The 20,484-nt window shown below is 44.5% G+C and overlaps 2 protein-coding genes across 8 annotated transcripts in view; one reads left to right on the plus strand and one right to left on the minus strand.

Moving 5' to 3' along the window:
* Positions 1 to 20,484, plus strand: part of LOC137421233 (troponin I, slow skeletal muscle-like) — a 98,708-nt gene that overhangs the window by 44,234 nt on the left and 33,990 nt on the right. The gene's annotated exons all lie outside the window — the stretch shown is intronic.
* On the minus strand, positions 356 to 1,592 carry LOC144889704 (uncharacterized). Its single transcript, XM_078770888.1, has 2 exons — positions 1,488 to 1,592; positions 356 to 1,349 (listed from the first exon to the last, which is right to left on the minus strand). Exons 1-2 carry the CDS (start codon positions 1,542 to 1,544, stop codon positions 501 to 503), a joined length of 906 nt encoding a protein of 301 aa, XP_078627014.1. The 5' UTR covers positions 1,545 to 1,592; the 3' UTR covers positions 356 to 500.

Genomic DNA, 20,484 nt, shown 5'->3' on the forward strand with positions numbered 1-20,484 from the left:
GTCTAGTAGGAAGACTAGGTCCCCCTGCACCCCCCGGAGATATACTTCTAATCAGTGTTTCTAGATTGGAAAAAATGTGTAGAAAATGACTAGCTATGGCCCCAAGCTGAAAAAATGTCCCACATACCATTTTTATGCAAATTACTGCTGCCATTATCAAAAAAACGATTTTTGACATATCTCAGCCAATATTGCAGATAATTGAAAAATGAAGGTGCCTAGACCCATGTTTTGAAGGGCATAGATCATGATAGAACTATTCATAACATGATTACATGTGTCTATGGTATACTAGTATGCTAATTAGTGCTTTATTTACAAAATAATCACAGTTTTACGAAATAATAGACTCATATTAAGGTCCGTCTACACAGACGTTAACACAAAGTTTTATTTTTCTAAATATTACAACTGTCAAAATAGTCCTAGCACTCAATGTGACCACTCTTCTCTTGCTTGTTTTAGATAAACATCATTAGCATTAGTGATTCTACACTGAGTCAGTCATCATCATTTTCATCGAAATCGTCAGAGTCAAACTCTTCTTCTCCTTCCTCTTCCTCCTCCTCTTCGTGCTCTCCTGTGTTCAGAAGATCCACCAGTGAGGTTGGTAGGATGGGACCACTGGACCACATTGGTTTCAACAGTCCTTCATCAGTCCTTATCCATCCTTGCTCCTCATAAGGTTTTGGCTTTTCGATGATAGGTTGATCGGCTCTTTTGTACAATGCTACGCGGTGGTTCACACGCTGGATGTGCGGCTTCAGGGCAGACTGGCATGGAGGAAGGCGAGCCAGATCAACCTTGGACTTGGATGTGAGGGTCTTGTCCTCTCCCACCATTTTTCGTAGCAGCTTGGCACGGACAATGTCCACTGATGACTCGCGACTCTGGCCGTACATCACACAGGTGAATTTTTCTAACTGCCTCTCCACCTCAGGGTTGGCATCCCAGTTGTCACCTAGTTCACCGAATGCCCTGTGAAACCTGGGATTCTTCTCCAGCTTTTTCAAGGGCCCGACTTTTCCCTTCCCTTTGAAGGCACTGGTGCAGTCTTCTCCGCTGAACACATAGTACCCCAGGAGAGTGGCACAGTAGTCCTCTCCCAGGGATTCTGCCAGCTCAGAGACGTTGACAAGTTGGCGATGCTTCCCTGACCCTGTATCCAGGTACACCGTCAGCTTGATGTTGTGGGCATGGTGGAGCAGGATCAGGAGGATGTCTGTGTCCGGTGTTCTGACTACAGCGTTCTTGTATCCGATGGTAGCAGCATGATGGAGGTACAGAACCACCCTGGTATCAGTCTCTTCCTGGTTGCTGTAGATCGTGGGGAGTTCACGTACCTCGACCTGAAACACAAAAAGGCACCGCATTTCAATCACCAGTCACTGCCAGTTTCAGATCTAGACAAACATCACAGGTAATCACCTTTTTTTCAGGAAAAATTACAAATTGAATCGCCATTCACGAAGGGCTTTCAATTTTACCTTGCCATTCGTTGAGGCAAGTTGGTGGGCCTTCCCCTCCACGATCAGCACAGCCATCTCTGTTCTCTCCAGCCTGGTAGCTGCCTCTTGTCCACTCCACACTTTCAGAAGAAGCTGGCACATCTGCTTTTTGTTGTCGTCATTTGCAAGGAACATTTTGAAGTCATATGGCTTCCTGGTTGCTGGTCCAGCCTTACAGTCACACAGAGGAGAATGTGCTTTGGTAACTTCCATTTTCCATCTGACACTGCACGGCACAGATCTTGTCCAATGGAGAAGACCAGACGCTTCACCTTTTCTGTCTCGATGCCCTCCTTGCCAGTCATTAGCACGCTGAGAAAGCGGACAAGGTCTGGAGGTAGGATGTCTTCAGGATTGAGCTCCATGTCTTCAGCTGTTGGTGGCCATGGTTGGTCTTTACACTCTCTGAAAGCCTGTAGAATACCCTGGCGAAGTTGGAGGGCAACATTTTGGTTCTTGTTTGTGCTTCCGAGTGTGAATGCTCGTGCGAGAGCATTGGAAACTGTTATGTTTGAGCTGTGCACAAGCCAGAAAGAAATGACATCACATTTGTCATGATCAACCTTCGTGAAGTGGATATGCTCCTTGATTGGGTCATTCTGTAGGCGTTTCAGTAGTTTCTCTGACCGATAATTTGAGTTCTCATATCCATTCAGTTTCAGTTCCTCGACATAGAGCAAGCGCAAGGAAGAAAGCTGTAGAACTTTATTCTGCTGGATGACCTGGGTTTGAATGTGTTCCAGTACTGAGTTGAATGCCTTTTCATGGGCGGCTGACATGCAAGCCTGCTCCTTTGGTGCTTCGGCTCTGTGAATCGCACGCTCATAGTTGTAGAATGCTGTGCGGAAAGCTTTAAAACATGACGGATGGTGTTTGGCCTCACATGCAAAGAGGTCTTTGTTTTTCACCTTTCGATGGAGTCGATAGAGACCCATTTTCTCAGCCCGTGTTTCGATTTGCTCCCATGCATTTTCTTTGTTTTTAAAGGATGGGAAGGTTGTAGGCCTCTCAGTATTGCGATGAGCATCTTTGGTCTCAACTTTCTCACAAAATATACACTCTGGCGGGAAGATGGGTTCAGCAGAACCTCCTGGTTTACGAGGAGAGTGATGCCATGATGAGGTTGATGGCCCTGGTTCTGTATCATCTCCCAGACGATGAAAGTGGCGGACAAAGTGCTTATAACACTTGCTGTGATATCCTACTCTTTCTAGGTCATCAGGAAGAGTTGCCGGGATCTGATCACATACTGATTGCATACGACATGGGGAGTCATGCGGTTGGTTGAGACGTCTATCCCGGATCTTTTGAAGCAGTTGCAGTTTTTCTGAAGCAGATCCTTTAATTTTACGGAGGGGCGTGAAATCCCCATGATCAGACATGGATGGTACATGAAGGATGCATGTAGGAGGAGAGCTTTGGGCTGCAGGTTCTACACTCCGTTTTCTTTTGGGCATGCTTGCTGTCGATGTCTACCATCACTGTTAAATGACAAATAAGAAATCACGAATGATGTTAAAAGTGCCTGTGAAAGGAGGCTCTGAGTTTTCAGTGAGGTAACAGAGGTTCTGAGTCATGTTCTACACTAGGGTACTTTTTAGCTGACTAAACCATGTTTAGTGGCATCAAAAGTGCTAATAGCTAAAACATCTAAATTCTTCCACACTAACGTTAGCTATCTAGGCCAATGAAACATTGTGCTAAGTTACTGTAGCTAGCTCAGCTGTCGTGCCTCTTTCTGGTTCAATTCATATACAGAAGTCAACAGATATGTCTCATGTTTGGCATTAACAAAAGTTTAAGTTACACCGACATTAGGAACATACTGTACATAGATGAGGCTAGCTTTAACGTTAGCTAACATGGTGCTAGCTGGCTCAGCTGTTATTCTGCCTGTTTATGATTTCATGCAGAAACTGAAGTCAAGAGTGTGAGTAACATTATAGTTAGCATCTTACCTGGCTAGATTGGAGGATGAATACCAAGAACAACACACAGATGGAATGGAAGACTGAACTTTCAACTGAGGTATTCAATAACATCAACGTTACCAATTGATACGAGCGCGCGACATTACCAATTGATACGAGCGCGCGAGCGCGCATGTTACATGGATGGAAATGTAAAATGGCAGCTATAGCAGCACTAATTTGGATCTCTAGTCTGTCATTTCTGCACTGTGATTGGATAACATAAAAAAATATGTTTGGGAGTTAACAGCAGGAGTTGGTAGATTTTACGTGGGCTGGGTGAGAAACCTTTAAATAAGCAAGTGAAAATCTCTCGCAATACAAAGTCAATGGTGGGAAGAAAAGTTGAGTGGTACCAATGTTACTGCCAATGTCCCGCCCCTATGCAAGACTCAGGAGCATCTTGTTGACATTTAACCTTGAAAATACCTGGGTTTAGACCCCTTATGTACCATGTTAAGTTATCTGCAGTATTAACGTATCCTTATCATTTGTAAAACTGATTATTTTGTAATTACAGCATTAATATGCATACTAGTATACCATAGACACATGTAATCATGTTATGAATAGTTCTATCATGATCTATGCCCTTCAAAACATGGGTCTAGACACCTTCATTTTTCAATTATCTGCAATATTGGCTGAGATATGTCAAAAATCGTTTTTTTGATAATGGCAGCAGTAATTTGCATAAAAATGGTATGTGGGACATTTTTTCAGCTTGGGGCCATAGCTAGTCATTTTCTACACATTATTTCCAATCTAGAAACACTGATTAGAAGTATATCTCCGGGGGGTGCAGGGGGACCTAGTCTTCCTACTAGACTAATAGAACAAATAAACAATTGGAGATAAAAAGAAATCATAGAATCATTTTGTTTAACAAAATTTAATATAAATTTTTGACTCAGCAAAGTAGCCACCTTTTGCAGATGTAACCGCCGAACACACTCGTGGCATTCTTTCTACAATGGAAATCAAATGTTGTTCGGGAAGTTCCTCCCAACACTGTTGCGGAAGTTCCCACAAATGTGTTGCACTTGGAGGTTGCTTTGCTTTCACCTTTCTGTCCAGTTCACCCTAAACCAGCTCGGTGGGGTTTAAGTCTGGAGACTGTGCTGGCCATTCCATGATTTGGAGCCTCCCGTCTTGTTCTTTTCCTCGAAGGTAGTTTTGACATAGCCTGGAGGTGTGTTTAGGGTCATTATCTTGCTATAGGATGAACCCCTGACAAACTAGGCGTATATCAGAGGGTATTGCATGGCGCTGCAAAATGCTGTGGTAGCCCTTTTGGTTCAAGGTGCCAGTCACTCTGTGCAAGTCGCCGACTCTGGATCCAGCAAAAGAGCCCCAGACCATCAAGCTTCCTCCTCCATATTTGACAGTTGGTGTCACACACTGAGGAACCATCCTTTCGCCTACTCGACGGCGTACAAAAACCCTGCGTGATGAACCAAAGATTTCAAATTTTTATTCATCGGTCCATAAGACCTTCTTCCAGTCTTCAGTAGTCCACTGGTGGTGCTTCATGGCCCAGGCAAGCCTCTTTTTCTTATTTTGACATCTTAGCAATGGCTTTCTTACTGCCACTCGACCTGTCAAACATGCAGCTCGAAGTCTTCTCTTCACAGTTGAAACTGAGACTTGCTTACTTCGACCAGTGTTAAGCTGTGCTTGAAGCTGTTGTCCTGTGAGCCGCCTATCACGCAAGCTGTTGACTCTCAGAAACTTGTCTTCTGATGCTGTTGTGGCTTTGGGTGTGCTAGACCTCTTCCTGTAAGAGTTTCCTCCAGTTTCCAAGTGCCTTTTGATGGTGTAGGAAACTGTACTCGTTGACACCTTGGCTTTCTTTGGAATTTCTCTGAAGGAAAGACCTACACTTTTAAGGGTTATAATGGTCTGTCTGTCTTCCTGCTTACCTTTGTACCATTTCATATTATTCACTGGACTTGAATTGCTTAAATTTCAATAAAAACTGGAAAAATTGAGGTGTTCTAAAACTTTTTACCGGTAGTGTATAATAACACGTCTACAATCCATAACATATATACAAACCTCTCTATCTGGATGGGTCTGATTGTGGATATATAATAACACGTCTATAATCCATAACATATATACAGACTTGGCATTTAATATGGAATATATTTTTTTCGAGACGGGTTTACTTTCTGAACTCAGTATATCAATCTGGTGAGTTTCTTTTACCCTTCGGTGATGTCTTTGTTGAAAGAACCATGTCACTGATTGTCTTTCGCAACAAGAAGTCAATAACAGGATTATATCACAGGTGGCGTGACAAAATATAAAGACAGGTACATTTGACGATTGGCTTCACAATCGGGTATATAAGGGTTGTTGCGTTCTGTATTAGTGGAAAACAACTGCTGCACGTCTACAAAAGTTATTGCCGCTTCCTCTGGAGATGGTCCGTCAACTTGACAATGCTGTTTGTCATGGAGTGGTGGCTTTACGAAATTCTGGCATGAAACAGCATGCTATTGCTCGGCAGTATGGCATCACTCAAGGTCAGGTGTCAAAGATCCTTAAACGAAATGATCAGAGGGGTGTCCCTACTCCAATGCCGAGGCCAGGACGTCCATGCAGAACCACAAGGAGAGATGATCGCCAGCTGCACCGGTTAGTCTGCAATGGCCGTACCAAGTCAGCTAATCGGCTTCGGGCTGAGTGGCAGCAACTGACAAATGTGCCTGTATCCAGAAGGCTAGTCAACCAACGACTGGTTCAAGCAGGCTTTCGTGCCAGGCGTCCCCTGAGAAAGCCACACCTGACCAGACAACACAGCCAGCGCCAATTGCAGTGGGCCAGAGAGCACCGTCAATGGCAGCCAGGACACTGGAATCACGTGACCTTCAGTGTCGAGTCTAGATTTCTGGTCTATCGTCAAGATGGCCGTGTCCGAGTGCGCAGACAAGTGCATGAAGCCCACAACGAAGATTGTATAGTGCCAAGAGTCCAAGCTGGAGGTGGTGGGGTGACCGTTTTGGCTGTTTTTCATGCAGGGGGCAAAATTGACCTGGTTGCTCTGAATGGAAACCTGAACCAGTTCAAGTACAGGGTCATTCTGGAAGAAACATTGCTTCCATTTGCTCGTGCAGCCTTTCGAGGAAACTTTGTCTTCCAAGATGACAATGCATGGCTTCATCGTGCTCGCATGATCCAACACTTTCTTGCTGACCATGGTGTAGAGCACATGGAGTGGCCTGCCATGTCCCCGGATATGAATCCGATAGAGAACTTGTGGGCAGAATTAACGCGTCAAATCGACAACTTGGACCAGCAGCCGACCTCTGTGTGTGAATTGCAGCAGACTATTGTCACTGCATGGCAAGCGATTCCTGTCCAAACCTTGGCAAATCTCGTGAACAGCATGCCTCGATGTGTACGTGCTCTCCTGAATGCTCGTGGGGGTTACACAAAGTACTGAACTGTAATTTTACTGTCCGTAATCCCAGTCGTAATTTAACTTTTGTTTTTGTTGAATTTTTTTTTGGCTAATGTGCAAAATAAAGAGATACTTCTGGAAAACGTACAGAAGTTTAACACAGTACTGTCCGTGAATTGAGTTCGATATCAGTTTACATCACTTTCAAGGATCAATTTATTTGCTTCGAAATGTCAAATGTGGTTTTTGTTTCTTTTAAAGGTCACATTAACAAAATCTAGAATAACTTCAACATAATTCCAATGAACTTTTGGTTCTAAGTCATCTTGAAAAGTAAGTTCACCCCCACAAAAAAAATATTCCATATTAAATGCCAAGTCTGTACAAACCTCTCTATGTCATTCCTAATTTGGTGGCAGCACCTCATTCCTAATTTTGTGGCATCTCCTCATTCCTAATTTGGTGGCAGCACCTCATTCCTAAGTGCCTATGATGCATCTTCAATGGACTCACAGACTTCAAATGTGCATGCATTGATCAGTGCCCTTACCCTCTTGGAGGATTTCTTTCTAAAAAACAAACAAACCTAAACCAGGCAAAACCTTCCGACTTGGATCTGGACCGTCTCTCAAACATTTTAGGTTCTGTTGCACAAGATCCTAAAGCTTCAGAAGGACAAGATGGACAATCGGGATGCCAATGCACATCCAAGGAGTCTCATGTCTTCATGTCTGCCTTGAGTGGCTCAGAGAAATCATCCTGTCTGCACTGGAGAGCAGACATAAGTGTCTCTATGGATGACATTATGGACTTCCTGAGTGGCTCCGGAGTATCATCCTGGCAAAGTAGGAACTTGTCATGCGATGTTTGTTCTCTCTCTTCATTTTTGGTGTTGGTAAATTGGCAAGTATGTAACAAGTGCCGCTGTTCTCGTAACCAAAATCTTTACTCGCCATACTTTCTTTTTATACCAGCAACATAGAACTAGATCAAAGTCGATGGCATGCCAAATCCCCATGCTTCCCACCGAAAAGAAAGTTGAAAGATAGCAAAAAGTTCGACCAGGAATGACCCAATATCAAATTTTGAGTTAAAAAAAATCTTCCTTTGACCCCTGTGAACTTTCCACCTCCTGGGGCATGAACCAGGATCAAATCCATAAGTCGTTACATATTTCGGGCATCCCCCAAAATTGATTCCACAAAGTTTCATGAAATGTTTGAAAATGTGCCCGTAATTGCACCTTTTGGTATTCGACCTTTTGACCCCACCACAGTGGGTGGGGCCAAAATGATACTACTCTTGCACCTTCTTTTCCATGTGGTGATCATAACTACCAAGTTTGGTGAATTTCTGCTCAACCGTTAAGGAGTAGATAGTGTGTCGGACAGATGGACGGACAGACAGATATTGTGATGTGGAAACGTTTTTGTCAAAAAGCTTGGGGATAAATATTAATTTGTACAACCCAACTCCCAGACTAATTCCCCATTCAGGTGATCACTCAAATACCAACCCCTCTCACAATATAAAGGTTTTTTTATTGTGGAAGAGAGGAAGGAGTTAAGGGAAGGAGGTGGTTTTACTCACAAACTTCAGGCAAATAAACAAAGAAACAAGAAATATGTTGTGCATAGCACGATACCTGCAAAATCCCGAAAATAAGTTGATGACCTTTGGCCTATGTTGACCTTTTGGCCTCTGTTGACCTAAAAAATAATTGGTGGTTCAATTAAATGACCAAGTATGCAAATCCACTTCAAATTTCAAGCCAATCAGATGAAAATTGATGGATTTAGAAATATGGCCTAGGTTGACCTTTTGGCCTATGTTGACCTCAAAAATAGTTGGTGGTTTGTTTCAGTAAGCTGATATGCAAATCTTGTTCAGATTTCAAGTCAATCGGATGAAAATTGAGGATTTTAGATCATTTGAGAAAAGTGGTTAACCTTAGGCCTATTATAATTGCTGGTGTAGTTTGATGTTAGATCTTGCCTCATCCGATAAAGGGCCATTTATTGTTCACACCATGGAGTATACCTTACATATCCATCGTCCCGTGCCTATGATGCATCTTCAATAGATTCACAGACTTCAAATTTGCATGCATTGATCAGTGCCCTTACCCTCTTGGAGTATTTCTTTCTACAAAAAAACAACAACCTAAACCAGTCAAAACCTTCCGACTTGGATCTGGACCGTCTCGCAAACATTTTAGGTTCTGTTGCGCAAGATCCTAAAGCTTCAGAAGGACAAGATGGACAATCGGGATGCCAATGCACATCCAAGGAGTCTCATGTCTTCATGTCTGCCTTGAGTGGCTCAGAGAAATCATCCTGTCTGCACTGGAGAGCAGACATAAGTATCTCTATGGATGACATTATGGACTTCCTGAGTGGCTCCGGAGTATCATCCTGGCAAAGTAGGAACTTGTCATGCGATGTTTGTTCTCTCTCTTCGTTTTTGGTGTTGGTAAATCGGCAAGTATTTAACAAGTGCCGGTGTTCTCGTAACCCAAATCTTTACTCTACTTCCTTTTGGCCAATTTTGATCTCTAAAATAGTTGGTGATTGAATTCAGTTAGCTGATATGAAAATCCTATTCAAATTTCAAGTCAATCGGATGAAAATTGAGGATTTAAAAAATCTGGCCTATGTTGATCTTTTGGCATATGATGACCTCAAAAATAGTTAGGGGTTGAATTTAGTGACCAGATATGCAAATCGTCTTCAAATTTTAAGTTAATTGGATGAAAATTGACAATATTAGAAATTTCGCCTATGTTGACCTTTTGGCCTATGTTGACGTCAAAAATAGTTGGTGGTTGGTTTCAGTAAGCTGATATGCAAATCTTTTTCAGATTTCAAGTCAATCGGAAGAAAATTGAGGATTTTAGAAATTTGAAGAAAAGTGGTTCACCTATGGCCTATGTTGACCTTTTGGCCTACACTGATCTCAAAATAGTTGGCGTTGAATTCAGTGAGCTGATATGAAAATCCCATTCAAATTTCAAGTCAATCGGATGAAAATTATGGATTTTAGAAATTTGAAATTGTTGCTGACCTTTGGCCTATGTTGACCTTTTGGCCTATTTTCACCTCAAAAATAGTTGGTGGTTAGTTTCAGTAAGCTGAGATGAAAATCCTTTTCAAGTTTCAAGTCAATCGGATGAAAATTGAGGATTTTAGAAGTTTGAAAAAAAGTGGTTGACCTTGGTCCTATGTTGACCTTGTGACCTATGTTGATTACAAAAATAGTTGGTGGTTGAATTCAGTTCGCTGATATGAAAATCCCATGAAATTTTCAATTCAATCGGATGAAAATTGAGGATTTTAGAAATTTGAAATTGTTGTTGACCTTTGGCCTATTTTGACCTTTTGGCCAACGCTGATCTAAAAATTTGTTGTTGGTTGAAGTCAGTTAACTGATATGAAAATCACATTCAAATTCCAAGTCAATCAGATGAAAATTTCGGATTTTAGAAATTTGAAATTGTTGTTGACCTTTGGTCTATTTTGACCTTTTGGCCAACGCTGATCTAAAAAATTGTTGGTGGTTGAAGTCAGTTAACTGATATGAAAATCACATTCAAATTCCAAGTCAATCAGATGAAAATTGAGGATTTTAGAAATTTGAAATTGTTGTTGACCTTTGGCCTATATTGACCTTTTGGCCTATTTTGACCTCAAAATAGTTGGTGGTTGGTTTCAGTAAGCTGAGATGAAAATCCTTTTCAAATTTCAAGTCAATCGGATGAAAATTGAGGATTTTAGAAATTTGAAAAAAAGTGGTTGACCTTTGTCCTATGTTGACCTTGTGACTTATGTTGATCACAAAAATAGTTGGTGGTTGAATTCAGTTCGCTGATATGAAAATCCCATGAAATTTTCAAGTCAATGGGATGAAAATTGAGGATTTTAGAAATATGAAATTGTTTTTGACCTTTGGTCTATGTTGATCTTTTGGCCTATGCTGATCTCAAAAATATTTGGTGGTTGAATTCCGTTCGCTGATATCAAAAACCTATTCAAATTTCAAGGCAATCGGATTAAAATTGAGGATTTTAGAAATTCAAAAAAAGTGGTTGACCTTTTGCCTACGTTGACCTTTTGGCCTCAAAAATATATAGGATTTCGTCAGACCACAAATTCTACCATTTGGTGAAGTTTTGTGAAGATCGGTTTAAAATTGTGACCTGCAGGCAATTGACATATAGACAGACAGACAGAATAGCGCACAAGACACTTTGAAAAATGGTTGAAAAAAAAGAAACTTGAAAAATGTTCGATTTTCACAAGTAATAAAAGAAATAAATAAATGAATTATAAAGCACACAGAGCACCGATTGTGACGTGAAACCGAGGCCACGGAAGAGTGTATAATAACAAGGTAGAGAAAGGTAAACACAACAATGAAAGTGGAACATGACCCACCCGATGCCAGGATACTCAGTCCTCGGGGGTCAAACCCCATGTTCCATTGCATTTGTTCGTACCTACGGATGACACTATGTTCATCCATTGCCTATCAATGTCCTATATCATTCGTGTTGAAGTACATGAATGTCTTTGTCCTGCACGTGACAGATGCAGAAGTTACTCGATGACGCTGACAATGACGTCATCAATACAGTTTGATGTATTATCATCAAATGTTGTCTGCCTCTTCGTCCATCCCACTGTTTACATCAAACTTTCTCTGCCTCCTCGTCCATCCCACTGTTTACATCAAACGTTGTCTGTCTCCTCGTCCATCCCATTGTTTACATCATATGTTGTCTGCCTCCTCGTCCTGCCCACTATGTACATCAATTGTTGTCTGCCTCCTCGTCCATCCCACTGTTTACATCAATTGTTGTCTGCCTCTTCGTCCATCCCACTATGTACATCAATTGTTGTCTGCGTCCTTGTCCATCGCATTGTTTACATCAAATGTTGTCTGTGTCCTCGTCCATCTCACTGTTTACATCAATTGTTGTCTGCCTCCTCTTCCATCCCACTGTTTACATCAATTGTTGTCTGCCTCCTCGTTCATCCCACTGTTTACATCAATTGTTGTCTGCCTCATCTTCCACCCCACTGTTTACATCAATTGTTGTCTGCCTCCTCGTTCATCCCACTGTTTACATCAATTGTTGTCTGCCTCCTCATCCATTCCACTATGTACATCAATTGTTGTATGCGTCCTCATCCATTCCACTATGTACATCAATTGTTGTATGCGTCCTCGTCCATCGCATTGTTGACATCAAATGTTGTCTGCGTCCTCGTCCATCGCATTGTTTACATCAAATGTTGTCTGCTTCCTCATCCATCCCACTGTTTACATCAATTGTTGTCTGCCTCCTCATCCATTCCACGATGTACATCAATTATTGTATGCGTCCTCGTCCATCGCATTGTTTACATCAAATGTTGTCTGCGTCCTTGTCCATCCCATTGTTTGCATCAAACGTTGTCTGCTTCCTCATCCATCCCACTGTTTACATCAATTGTTGTCTGCCTCCTCATCCATTCCACTATGTACATCAATTGTTGTATGCGTCCTCGTCCATCGCATTGTTTACATCAAATGTTGTCTGCTTCCTCGTCCATCCCACTGTTTACATAAAATGTTGTCTGCACCCTTGTCCATCCCACTGTTTACATCAATAACTGTCTACCTCCTCATCCATCCCACAGTTTACATCGATAACTGTCTGCCTCCTCTTCCATTCCACTGTTTACATCAAATGTTGTCTGTCTTCTCGTCCATCCCATTGTTTACATCAAACCTTGTCTGTCTTCTCGTCCATCCCATTGTTTACATCAAATGTTGTCTGCTTCCTCGTCCATCCCACTGTTTACATCAAACGTTGTCTGTCTCCTCGTCCTTCCCATTGTTTACATCAAATGTTGTCTGCATCCTTGTCCATCCCACTGTTAACATCAGTTGTTGTCTCCCTCCTCGTCCATTCCACTATGTACATAAATTGTTGTCTGGCTCCTCGTCCATCCCACTGTTTACATCAATTGTTGTCTGCGTCCTCGTCCATCGCATTGTTTACATAAAATGTTGTCTGCCTCCTCGTCCATCCCATTGTTTCCATCAAACGTTGTCTGCTTCCTCGTCCATCCCACTGTTAACATCAAATGTTGCCTGTGTCCTTGTCCATCCCACTATGTACATCAATTGTTGTCTGCCTCCTCGTCCATCCCAGTGTTTACATCAAATGTTTTCTGCATCCTCGTCCATCCCATTGTTTACATCAAATGTTGTCTGCTTCCTCGTCCATCCCACTATGTACATCAATTGTTGTCTGCCTCCTCGTCCATCCCAGTGTTTACATCAAATGTTTTCTGCGTCCTCGTCCATCCCATTGTTTACATCAAATGTTGTCTGCTTCCTCGTCCATCCCACTGTTTACATCAAACGTTGTCTGTCTCCTCGTCCATCCCATTGTTTACATCAAATGTTGTCTGCATCCTCGTCCATCCCACTGTTTACATCAATTGTTGTCTGCCTCCTCTCCATCCCACTATGTACATCAATTGTTGTCTGCCTCTTCATCCATCCCACTGTTTACATCAATTGTTGTCTGCAGCCTCATCCATCACACTGTTTACATCAATTGTTGTCTGCCTCCTCTTCCATCCCACTATGTACATCAATTGTTGTCTGCCCCCTCCTCCATCCCACTATGTACATCATTTGTCTGCGTCCTCGTCCATCGCATTGTTTACATCAAATGTTGTCTGCGTCCTCGTCCATCCCACTGTTACATCAAATGTTGTCTGCGTCCTCGTCCATCCCACTGTTTACATCAATTGTTGTCTGCCTCATCGTCCATCCCACTATGTACATCAATTGTTGTCTGCCTCGTTGTCCATCGCATTGTTCACATCAAATGCTGTCTGCGTCCTCATCCATCCCATTGCTTACATCAATTGTTGTCTGCCTCCTCGTCCATCCCATTGTTTACATCAAACGTTGTCTGCCTCCTCGTCCATCCCATTGTTTACGTCAAACGTTGTCTTCCTCCTCGTTCATCTTACTGCATAATGTCTAACCTGTCTCATCCCCATGTCTGCTTGTTTGTTCTTTCTCTTTGACTCCGTCCAACTCCTCGTCCACCCCCTCTTATCTCCAACAACGTCGATCCATCTATTCTGTCCTGTCCCTGCCGTATTATCAAACTTTGCTCGTATCGTCAGGTAATCTTGTGTAATGTGAACATCCATGTTTTTCTAACCATTCCTCATCACAAAAACTGACAGCTCTGGACCCAACATGGTTCCTGGAGGCCGATACAGCATGTTCTCGACTGCAGTGATATCTGGGTGTGGGTCAGAACCACAAACCCCCCATCACTCAGGTGTGGATCTCGGAAGGGGTCAGAACCACAAACCCCCCATCACTCAGGTGTGGATCTCGGAAGGGGTCAGAACCACAAACCCCCTATCCGTCAGGGGTGGATTTGGGAGGGGGTCAGAACCACAAACCCCCCATCCCTCAGGGGTGGATCTGGGAGGGGGTCAGAACCACAAACCCCCATCCCTCAGGGGTGGATCTGGGAGGGGGTCAGAACCATAAACCCCCCATCCCTCGGGGGTGGATCTGGGAGGGGGTCAGAACCACAAACCCCCCATTCCTCATGGGTGGATCTGGGAGGGGGTCAGAACCACAAACCCCCCATCCTTAATCTCCTTGTGAAATCCCGAACCCCAAACGACGTTCGCTTTCATCTCGGAGCCAGTAGGGAGTGTGACGTCATCAATATGGCCGAACGACACCTGGAAGTTGTCCGTGCACAATTCCTTGTGCTTACTGATGGAATGTCTGCTCTCCCATAACTCAATCACAAAACTCCTCTCCTTGAGCTGTGCTTCTCTTCTTTGCTTTCTTTATTTCCACATTGTCGGGAGAGAAGGACGCGGAGTCCAGAATCAGCCTGGAATGATTGGTTAAGGTGGGACACAAGATTGAGAGCGATGGATTTGGGACACAAGATTGCGAAGCAAACACAGAGTTGAGACATTCAGCCTTATGATGGGCAGTGTCACCTGACTCACCTGTGTGGCCATTTGAGGTGAGGGAGGGGATGGAAGGGGAACAAACACCAGGAAAACAGATTTGACCAGACACCACCAGGATTTGAACGAGAGGAACAGGTGTGAGAGTTCAGTCTTGAGAGTGTGGAGATATTGTTACCTGGCTCTCCTTAATTATGACATCATAAGTCGACAAGATTATTTAATTTTCAATTTTTTATTTTTCAATTATTTAAATATTTTTTCAATTTTTCACGATTTCGTTTTTCCATTATTTAATTATTTTTTCCTCCATTATGAGGCAGAGTTGGTTATATCGGGAACCATCAGCGATCTCATATCACAGCCTCTAGTTGCCCTGCGCTCATGAAGCGAAAAGTGGTGTTAAGCGATCGAGTGCGTACATGTGGTGTACGTAGCACGTACGTGTGTGTCTGCAATTTTGAAATATTCACTTTCTCGGAATCCGTTGGTCCGATTGACATGAAAGTTTCACAATGGGAGCGCTTCCCCTATATAATCTTTGTTCGTAACTATGACGTCATAGGTCACGTTGGACGACATCTTGGAAAAACGTTGCACCTCTATATCTCCAAACCCGCTCAATATGAAAAATTTAAACATGGCTCATTGTCATGAACTCCCCATGGGCAATAAGATATGTTAATGATGATGTCATCGGTACCTTAATTATGACATCATAATTCGACAAGTACAACGCTTGATCCGATCAGTATGATTTGTTTTTACTCTGCAACTGTTGGTCCGATTGACAGGAAATTTTCAACATAGGAGCGCCTCCTCTCGTATAATTTTAGTGATAATTATGACGTCATAGGTCACGTGATATGGGCGCCATCTTGAAAAAACCTTTGCACCTCTATATCTCTGAAACCGCTCTATGGAAAAAAAATTAAACGTGGCTTATTGTCAAGTACTCCCCATGGGGAATAAGATGTGTTAATCATGATGTCATCGGTGCCTTCATTATGACGTTATAATTCGACAAGTGTAACGCTTGATCCGATCAGTATGAATTGTTTTTCTCTGCAACTGTTAGTCCGATGGACACAAAATTTTCACCATAGGAGTGCCTCATCCTGTAGAATCTTCTAATGATAATTATGACGTCATAGGTTACGTGGTGGAGGCGTTATCTTGGAAAAAAAACCAAAGCGTTGCACATCAATATCTCCAAAACCGATAAATGGAAAAAATGTGAAATGTGGCTTATTGTAAAGAAATCCGCATGGGGAATAGGTGTTAACGATGACATCATTGCTGCTTTCATTATGACGTCATAATTCGACAAGTACAACGTATAGTTTGATCATTTTGAAATTTATTGAGCGTTATCTATGCAACAATTATATTAGATAATGTAAATTTATGATGTAATCGCTCACGTGGTCTGGCAGCCATATTGGATGAATGTAAAAAGACCCTCCAAAAACAGAAGGGTTGGCTCCACACCAAGGTGACTGTGCGGGGTAAGTATTCTATGAATACCATCGAATGTTTCAATAAATCCTCCACCAGGGCACATTCTGATACTTCACTCTCTGATTAAGATGCAAAAGGAAGAATGATCTATTTTGGATCCATTACCAGATCTTTTGCAATTCTAATCTTCGGTGGAGGAGATGGGCCAGGTGTATTAGCTTGTTATTGATCTATATGGTGACACATGTGAGTCACTCGACCCAAAATGGAATATTGCAAACCAAGGTGTTATGGCCTCAGATTCCAAACCAACTTAAGGGGCGATAACCGATAAAGGGGCACACGGAGAAGGACAATCCCGGGGATCAAGATATCCAGGTGAGCCACCTCGTTCTGTGTACAAAAAGCACGTGATTTTTGGTCTTCACACACGAAAGAGAAAACTGGTTCTTGGGTGTACCAAGGACAGGTGTGGGATATGGTCCAGGTGGAAGCCATGGCTCAACCATCTTTTCCTTTCCTTTTCGGTTGCAGGGATTTTGGGTGGTTGTGGCTTTTCAAAGGTAGCATTGTCGTGCCCATTACACGTTGCCCTGAGGGCATTAAGACCAATTTTCGAAGTGTTGACCGGTGGGTGTCACCTGGAGATCAGACCAGGCAGTTAGATTACCTGTCGTTGAAGGTCATAAACAATCCTGATGGGTTTTTAATTACGATCTGATTCACCCGAAACTCGGGTCGACTTCCAGAATCCCAATTGATAAAACTGGTCTCTTCATTCATCTGCGTTTGAACCCACGTTCTTGGGAATACCGAACCAGAGTGCTCTCCACTAGGGCCACCACTGTACCCCATGTTGCTGTGCTCACCACTAGGGCCACCACACTACCCCATCTGGCTGTGCTCACCACCAGGGCCACCGCTGTACCCCATGTTGCTGTGCTCACCACTAGAGCCACCACTGTACCCCATCTGGCTGTGCTCACCACCAGGGCCACCGCTGTGCCCCATGTTGCTGTGCTCACCACTAGGGCCACCACTGTACCCCATGTTGCTGTGCTCACCACTAGGGCCACCACTGTACCCCATCTGGCTGTGCTCACCACTCGGGCCACCACTGTATCCCATGTTGCTGTGCTCACCACTAGGGCCACCACTGTACCCCATCTGGCTGTGCTCACCACGAGGGCCACCACTGTACCTCATGTTGCTGATCTCACCACTAGGGCGACCACTGTACCCCTTGTTGCTGTGCTCACCACTAAGGCCACCACTGTACCCCATGTTGCTGTGCTCACCACTAGGGCCACCACTGTACCCCATTTTGCTGTGCTCACCACTAAGACCACCACTGTACCCTATCTGGCTGTGCTCACCACTCGGGCCACCACTGTACCCCATGTTGCTGTGCTCACCACTCGGGCCACCACTGTACCCCATCTGGCTGTGCTCACCACTATGTCCACCATGGTACCCCATGTTGCTGTGCTCACCACTAAGGCCATCGCTGTACCCCATTTGGCTGTGCTCACCACGAGGCCAGCACTTTATCCCGTTTATCTCCCCTCACCACTAAGCCACCACTGTACCCCATCTGGCTGTGCTCACCACGAGGGCCACCACTGTACCTCATGTTGCTGAGCTCACCACTAGGGCGACCACTGTACCCCATGTTGCTGTGCTCACCACTAGGGCCACCACTGTACCCATGTTGCTGTGCTCACCAGTAGGGCCAACACTGTACCCCATGTTGCTGTGCTCACCACGAGGGCCACCATTGTAGCCTATCTGGCTGTGCTCACCACTCGGGGCACCACTGTACCCCATGTTGCTGTGCTCACCACGAGGGACACCACTGCACCCCATCTGGCTGTGCTCACCACTAGGGCCACCACTGTACCCCATCTGGCTGTGCTCACCACTATGGCCACCATTGAACCCCATGTTGCTGTGCTCACCACTAAGGCCATCACTGTACCCAATCTGGCTGTGCTCACCACTAGGCCACCACTTTATCCCGTTTATCTCCCCTCACCACTAAGCCACCACTGTACCCCATTTGGCTGTGCTCACCACTCGGCCACCACTTTATCCCGTTTATCTCCCCTCACCACTAAGCCACCACTGTACCCCATCTGGCTGTGCTCACCACGAGAACCACCACTGTACCTCATGTTGCTGAGCTCACCACTAGGGCGACCACTGTACCCCATGTTGCTGTGCTCACCACTAGGGCCACCACTGTACCAATGTTGCTGTGCTCACCACTAGGGCCACCACTGTACCCCATGTTGCTGTGCTCACCACTAGAGCCACCACTGTACCCCATGTTGCTGTGCTCACCACGAGGCCACCACTTTATCCCGTTTATCTCCCCTCACCACTAAGCCACCACTGTACCCCATTTGGCTGTGCTCACCACTCGGCCACCACTTTATACCGTTTATCTCCCCTCACCACTAAGCCACCACTGTACCCCATCTGGCTGTGCTCACCACGAGAACCACCACTTTATCTCGTTTATCTCCCCTCACCACTAAGCTACCACTGTACCCCATTTGGCTGTGCTCACCACTCGGCCACCACTTTATACCGTTTATCTCCCCTCACCACTAAGCCACCACTGTACCCCATCTGGCTGTGCTCACCACGAGAACCACCACTTTATACCGTTTATCTCCCCTCACCACTAGGCCACCACTATACCCCATTTGGTTGCAGGTTAAAGTGAGACCCGGTGTGGGAGATGATGCTTGCTTTGTGGTTGTGAATGCTTACCTTTATGTTCCTCACTATAACTCGAATCACAGTAATATTGATCGGTAACCAATGAGAATAATATGTTTATCCCAAAGCCAGCAGTATGTTCTGTCCAGGTGAGATGCTGTATTCCTTAAATTTGTCCAGGTGAGACACTTTATCCCACAGTTAGCAGCACGCTGTCCTGGTGGGACACATTTATCTTGTAATATTTGTCCAGGTGAGACAATTTATCCTGTATTTAAGAGCACGGTTTATCCAGGTGAGACATGTGCAGGTGAGATACTTTATCCCATATTCTGCAGCACGCTTTATCCAGGTGAGACACTGAGCACCACGTAAGTCGTAACCATGCACTCGGCCCTGTCGTGCACGTCGCTGTGACATCGCTCGCAGCACACCTGTAAGCACACCCAGAGAGAGAGAGAGAGAGAGAGAGAGAGAGAGAGAGAGAGAGTACGATCCTATGAGCAGTAGGTGAGGTGAGCAGGTAGAGTATAAGGTGTACACAACACAGGTTTGTTACAACTTTTACAGGACGTGCTCGGTCTCCTCCCGGGTTCGGTTGGCCCCATTGGAGATTGCGCATTCCCAAATGTTGGAATTACCTTGATAGATTCCATGGCACAGGTCGCACACGATGTGTTCGTGAGTGCGCGAAACAAAAGCTCCCGAAGCGACGAGCACCGTCTGGGCGCGAAACTTCACGTACGGGATCATTAAAATTCCCACCGACGTGATGCAAACCTCGCACACGGGCAGCAGTAAAATTAGCGAAAGGCCTGACAAGGCGAGATAACAAATTACGAGTCCCACAGGCCGAGGCTGCGCTGCTCGTGCTTGGTGAACGTTTCACTTAGAGCAGTTGCTCGGTGTTTCATCCCGGGATTGTACCCAGTTCCATTCTCTCGCTGAGATTTGTACAATGAGTCACATTCTGTGGGTGGAATTTCTCATTTGATTTGGTTTTATATTTTGTGACTGCTGTAGCTGTGGGGTCACAAAGCGGCTGGCTTCGTATGGGGGACGGTCGGTGGAGCGGTAGTTGGACCCCCTAACCGAGCTCCGTCGACACTTCATGGCAGCAACACAAAGCACTTATTGATCGTGGCGGGACGTGAGGAAACAAAAGCTTACATTAAACCGGCTCCGCGCAGCGTTATGACGTCACAAACAAAGGGCCCAGCTCACCAGGCACGACTTAATCAGCTTTAAACAGAGACAGCCGTGGGTGGTGCGTGCGTGGAATAAGGCCAAGGTAACACCGAGGGTTCAACTGGTAACTAGTAGCACAGAGGGTTCAGCTGGTAACTGGTAGCACAGAGGGTTCAACTGGTAACTGGTAGCACAGAGGGTTCAACTGG

This window comes from Myxine glutinosa, chromosome 1, assembly GCF_964187855.1.
Source record: "Myxine glutinosa chromosome 1, kmMyxGlut1.1, whole genome shotgun sequence".
Classification (NCBI taxonomy): domain Eukaryota; kingdom Metazoa; phylum Chordata; class Myxini; order Myxiniformes; family Myxinidae; genus Myxine; species Myxine glutinosa.

Bases quoted from the DNA above. Each gene is read 5' to 3' on its own strand.
- LOC144889704 (XM_078770888.1), bottom strand. From the start codon at position 1,544: ATGGCTGTGCTGATCGTGGAGGGGAAGGCCCACCAACTTGCCTCAACG. The intron at 1,350-1,487 runs GTAAAATTGAAA...TTTGTGTTTCAG, and splicing joins TTGCCTCAACGAATGGCAAG to GTCGAGGTACGTGAACTCCC.